A 6,150-nucleotide genomic window follows, 5' to 3' on the forward strand; every position below is an offset into this window, starting at 1 on the left:
TGTTTCTATGGGTGGAAAGAGCTAGCTTCATAGAATCTTCACTTTATTAAAATGAGACAAACACGAAGAAAGTAAAATTCACTATTTTTCATGAAAATAAAGTTTCTCTGTGGTTCTGATCAACTTCCTGCCTTTTCATCACCTGCTAAAGATTTATTATGTGACCTATTACCTCTGTATCGAGTTGGTATTTCTGCTGCCTTCATGCTTTAGTCTGGACTGGCTTTTAATGCATTTTCCCCATGTATCTGTGCCTCCTCGCTCAGCAGATAATAAAAAGCTTCCTCCTGTTCCACCACCTCCACTCAAATCATCCAATCTGCATGCACAACACTGTCCTCTGGCTCTTTGCTGGTGAGCAATGATGGAAGAGAAATAAAAAAGCAAAAGCAGGAAGCAGCCAGGTCATGACTCCCAGAAGAAGCTACCTTTTATTCCCAGGTCAGCGACCAGATTCCTTCTCAGCTTTTATTAGACAAACTCCATCTCCATCCCACTACCACACAAGACTACATCAGTAGTCTTGCAGCATCTCAAATTGGAGACACAGCACTCTACCCTCAGCAACAGTCTGGTGTGGTTTTCTCATTCCTGTACTGTGAATGTATTTCCAGCTCTGCTAAGTTTCATCATCCCTGTAGACAGACACAACTATTACCAGTTGTCCCTTCCTTCCCACCAACATCTCAATTCCCTCTTTCCTCCAGAACTCCATCCACACCCTCTCACTACCTTCTTTATTACTAATATATATATATAGGTAGTTCAATACTCTGTTTACCATAAGACTCACACCAGAAAATTACTTTTTCCTTCATGCCAATATCATTTTGGTCCACAGGGATTTAAGCACCAGCATCGAAATAATCCACTTCTTGAGACAAAGATGAAGACTGTGTGAAGAAAGGTAGACACAAACCTCTCACTAATGAGGCAAGCATGATTAACTCTGCTTTTAAGAGTCAGCTCATTCACTGCTTAATAGCTCATTTGTGATATTAGTATGTTTTAAATACTCATTATCTTTTATGCGTCTGTTTTGAGGTAAAACAAGGCAAGGCACAAAACAGTGCCAATTTTCTGAAGCGAGGCTCAGCTAAAGGAAAGCTGCTGTAGATGACTAACCCTCACACTATTTGTTACTCAACTTTCTAGTCCTGGTGATTAAATGCTAGACTCCTTCCAGAACAAGAGCTTTTCATTAGAGGCAGTTTTCAGAAGGCATCAGATTCAGCTGGTACTTCATGTAGGAAAGAGTAACAACTAAAATGAAAACAAAACACTGCACCAGCAGCTATTTAATATCAAAACCCATGCAATAAAAATACATAGGAATACATAAGGGTGGGTTTGTTTCAGATCACTTTCAAGCTTAGAGCTAAACCCAACATATCCCTAGCCTTACAGCATAAGGATTTTGAATTATCAAACAGAAGGCTTGAGATTATCCACATATATTACATGCAAAATGTAGAATATAGCTATTAGTGCAGTTTAGTAGCCTTTTTCCCCCCTCTTCCAGTAAAGATGTGAGGGTTTGGCAATACTATATGGCTAGAATCCGTAGTAGGTGTATCAAGGGGTGTCCAGTTGTGCAGGCTGTATCTCACTACTGCTCTTCAGGAACACACCACGAGTTGTGCAAATGCCACAGCCCATTAATGCCATTCATTTTAAGGGTGATCTGTACATCTAACAAATACTGTAACACACATAAGGAGCCCATACAGCCTCAGATAGGTAAAGCATCAAAAAGGGGGACCAAACCCATAAGAATTCATTTGATAAGAACAGCACTAAAATAGCGGATGCTGTTCTTTAGGAGGACCCATCGGAATCTGGAAAACATATACCAATGTTTCCTTTTCCTTTCCAGTATCACATTAAAAGGTTAAAACTATCCATTTCTAGAACTTTAGGTGGCCTTGAGAGAAGAAATAGCAAAAAGAATTTCTCACCATACCATCTGAGGGTAATCATCATCACCCAAGTGAGTAATACCAAACTCAAATCAGTTCTTGAAATAAAGCTTCACTACGGAGGGATGCAGCCACAAGACAACTTACCTCCATGCTCAAGAAAAACCCGGACACATCTCTCTTTCACTCTTGCTGCAGAGAAATGAAGCAAGGTCCAGCCATTGGCATCTCGACCATTAGGAGAATATCCTTGCTCCAACATCTTGCGCACGGTGTGAACATCGCCAGCAGCAACTGCAGCCTGAATCTGCAACTCTTCCTGTAGTTCAGGGTTTCTCCGACAGTGATGGTGTAACATCCTAGCTGAATCTGGCTTTTACAGAGGCGTCATGAGGTCACACTAGTCACCTGGATCAATATAAAGCATGAATTAATTAGGAGTGGGACTAGGAAAGAGATAGCTAGGAAAAAAGTCAGTGCTAAGGAAAAACAACGCTAAGATTTACACTCTATATGCAAAGTCATCTTACATATATGACAAAAACCAAACCACCTCACTGTTGCTAACAAAATCATACTACATGGTTCACATCACCAGCTGCAAAAGAAAAGGGTGCTACACATTATAAATAGTAAAGATTTTCTTCAGAAATGGCAGCATCAAACAAAGAGTCCACAATTAAAGCTTCTGAACAAGTAAAATGGAAAAACACCAGTAACTAACACTCATTTAAATATCACAACATGGTTAATAACACTAAGTCCAGGAACAATGGATGATCTAAACTGTTGCATGAACAGAATCTGCATTGCTAGAGCAACTGAACTATGATATTTATTTTTTCTCTAAATATGTATCACCTCTAAGCTTCAGTGAAAATATTTTCATCTTAATAATATAATCTTTTCCTGTGACCTATAGCACATGAATATTAGTAACACTAATGTTCAGACTGAAAACTAATTATTTCTCCCCCTTCTCCTCCCTTTTTTTTTTAATTAGAGTGCACTGTCTGTGTTTTGGCTTGTGGACTTCTTTAATAGCACGTAAAGACTGCAAAGAACCTCTATATTCTAGAAATCAAACACAAACATGATAATATGAGACCTGAAAACACATAAGTGCAGTTAATATCGGCCTGTCAAACACCATGAGAACATATACCAGAACAATTCAATTTATAGTTACCTTGGTAGAATGGCTACCTAAAATAGCCATTGTGAAAGAGCTTAGATTTCAAGCATACATTGGGAAAGAAAGAAGTACTATACTCCATGCTCAGTATGAAAAGTTCCCATCTGCAGTACTACCTGCTATCCAGCTGGGCACAAGAAAAAACATACAGGTATACAGGGGCTCTCCCACAGTACACAAAGTCTGTTAAGTGTTTACATTTTCACATATATTGTGTATAATTTCCTATTAACAGGCAGATATTCCTTTCCTAGAATGGAAAGGAGTATCAGAAGAAAGAGAACAAAAGCAGGGTATGAGAAAGGTAATGCTGTGCAATAGGAGCCTCAGAAAATATTCAAACACTGTTGCAATGGATATTAACATGGAACTAGAAGATGAAAAAGAGGGGAAAAAAAAAAAAAGGTATTTAAACTCCTGTAAAGTTAATCAAGATTAAAGCACAAGGTAAAGTTCTAAAGACAAAAGTGAATTCTAAACTTCAAATTTACAGCAATCTTGTTTTATTAGGATGCCAACCTACAACATCACCTAAACCTTCTTTTACGTAAGTATCATAAGGGTTTCCAGAGCCTCATGATTCCTAGGTCATCCAGAAGACACTGCAATCAGCTCCCCATACCCCACTGGGCACTTCTTCTCGTGTGATGCAGATACACACACGGACAAGTGAAACAGACAAGTGAAAAGTGAAAACATCAATCACTGACATCTTTCCAGATGAAGGCGCAGATATCTATTCACTCTTCTATAGCCTAGTTGTGCCCACTGCAAAGCAGTTATTTAGCTGCTTCTTGGAGAGATTTAAACTCATAATTAACAGGTAGCTACAGTGACCCTAAGTAGATTGCAAATATGGAAATTATGCACAGCAAAAGCTTGTCTTTGACATTTATAAATGCTTCAACTTACCATGTATGACAACAATCACTAGTTCAGCACAGGGTTATAAAGGAAGAGTTTTTAGCTCGATAGGTTATACATGGCTTAGGAACTGGCTTTGTTTTGTTTTATAGTAGGAACCCCATTATCTGACACTGGGAGCAAAGGGGATTTAAAAACCAGCAATCACTAACTCAATAGTTCAGCTTTTGCAGCATAGTCCAAAAATCAAACTTGGTTAATCTGATGACAATGGAAGTATTTCTATTAGCTCTAATAAGCTTTTGCTAAGCTCTTTTTCTAAACTCCAATTAGCACTTCAGAACATGCTCACCTATACGACAGTGAGCTTGACTTCATTCTGCATCACACCACTAACAGTTCTGTTAATGGAATTCCAACTACGAGAACAAGATCTTCCCTTGGATTTACAGGTGAAAACGGATCAAATCTAACTGGTAATAAGTCAGGGGGAGATCTTTAAAGAAATAAAAATCAATACGCCCCTTTAGCCTTACATTCTGAATGTGTACAAAAACAAGATACCAAAACTGATCAAAAGTTAATATAAACAAACTTTCTACTGCCATTATTACAGTTCCTTCCTGTAAAGGAATAATACTTGCAAAACCTCATGTGATCTTGAAAATTAAGGTCAATCTCATTGCTCAAAACAGTTCAGGAAAGAGATAGGATGACTAAACAGATGAAGCAAAAAGGAATTTCTCATTGAAGGGGCCAGCAGCATTCCCCCTGCAACTATCTACGAAGACAGTTGGTTAAGAAAAAGCAAAGCTCTTTATATCACACTTCTCAGCTGGTGGGTATATTTGTAATGCAGCATTATAAAAAGTTGGCACTGGCCCCATATGTTGCATGTGACTACCAGAGCTTATTCAAATTAGCTAGTACTAAAGTACATAAGTACTAAAACATACAAAGCAGAAGACAAAGTCAGTCATAAAAGGCAGCTCCTTTTATCACTTGCACAGTTTCTGTAAATATCTTCTCTTCTATCTCACCTCTATGGCAAGCAAAGAAATTCAAATCACATACAAGCCTACTTTACTATAACATTAAAGGTTTCGGGATAGTTCTAGGTACACACCAGCTTTGAAAACATTTCCACTCCTGTTCCATAGATCATTTAAAATTCCTGTTTGCAAATCCTCATTTACAGCATCAATCTTTGAAGGAGGAAAGGAAGACTACTGGAAGTCATTAGCCATTTGGCATTTAATATTTAATGTTTTGCAACTGTAATCAATCTCATTCAGAACACACTATGCATTTGGATTGCTACATAGTGGCTTTCTCCATGCAAGCAAAAGAATTAAATGAAGCAGAAGGGGGATAAAAATGTACCTATACATTCATGGTTATAATGATCGCAGTGCCATGAAAATGGAGGACAACACCAACTACTTAATTGATTTTGCAAGTACAACAGGACAAATTCAGTGTGTTCCTGAGTTACCTTATATGAGGTTGTTACTCTCTGATGGATGTCCCGCTCGCCATTGTCTTCACTATTCATAATCTTGTGTGCCCATGTGTGTCAAACAACCTGCTGCCCCTTAAAAAAGAATGGTATTTCTTATTAGTTGCAAGGAGTAAAAGTGAGAGATTTCTACTTACTTCTACTTTGTGCCTGCACTGGAATGCTATGTTTTAATGCAGTTATGCCAGAAAAAGCCCTGAAGCATGTTTTCTTTCATTACCAAACAGTCCTTCAGAGGTTGGGGTGGGGAGAGTTTGCTTCTGCCAGATGAGAAAAAGGCTACAGAGAATATTTTATGCAAGATAAGAGAAAGGAGAGATGTGCTTCCTCTTTGGAGTAAACCTTGAAGAAATGGCCTAAACTGTTTTCCAAGGATTATATGTATCTGCTCCTGCCATGGAACAAAAATGGATGCAAAGGTCACTGTAGGTATTTCTGCCCGACTGCTCAATGTCTCCCTGCGGGAGTCAGATGCCAGGAAAAACCTTCAGAATCCATTTAGTTCCTTCTCAACCCATTTTTGTGGTTTTTTGTTTGTTTGGGTGGTTTTGTGGTTTGTTGGGTTTTGTTTCCTTTTTTAAACCTCCATCCATCTACGCTTCCCTATCCAAAGGATGAAACCTGACGATACAGAGCACTGACTTCTCCATCCT

At 38.5% G+C, this 6,150-nt stretch overlaps 1 protein-coding gene across 1 annotated transcript in view; it reads right to left on the bottom strand.

Annotated features, from left to right (window-relative positions):
• ASB7 (ankyrin repeat and SOCS box containing 7) overlaps window positions 1–5,572 on the bottom strand; it is a 21,844-nt gene extending 16,272 nt beyond the window's left edge. The window contains exons 1-2 of the mRNA XM_010016876.1: window positions 5,474–5,572; window positions 2,067–2,327 (exon numbers count right to left, since the gene is read on the bottom strand). Coding sequence (XP_010015178.1) covers window positions 2,067–2,277 — 211 coding nt within the window. The 5' untranslated portion in view covers window positions 2,278–2,327; window positions 5,474–5,572. The remainder of the gene's footprint in view (window positions 1–2,066; window positions 2,328–5,473) is intronic.
• Between the last annotated feature and the right edge of the window lie 578 nt (window positions 5,573–6,150).

This window comes from Nestor notabilis, unplaced genomic scaffold (genome assembly GCF_000696875.1).
Source record: "Nestor notabilis isolate BGI_N333 unplaced genomic scaffold, ASM69687v1 scaffold13886, whole genome shotgun sequence".
In the NCBI taxonomy this organism is placed as follows: domain Eukaryota; kingdom Metazoa; phylum Chordata; class Aves; order Psittaciformes; family Psittacidae; genus Nestor; species Nestor notabilis.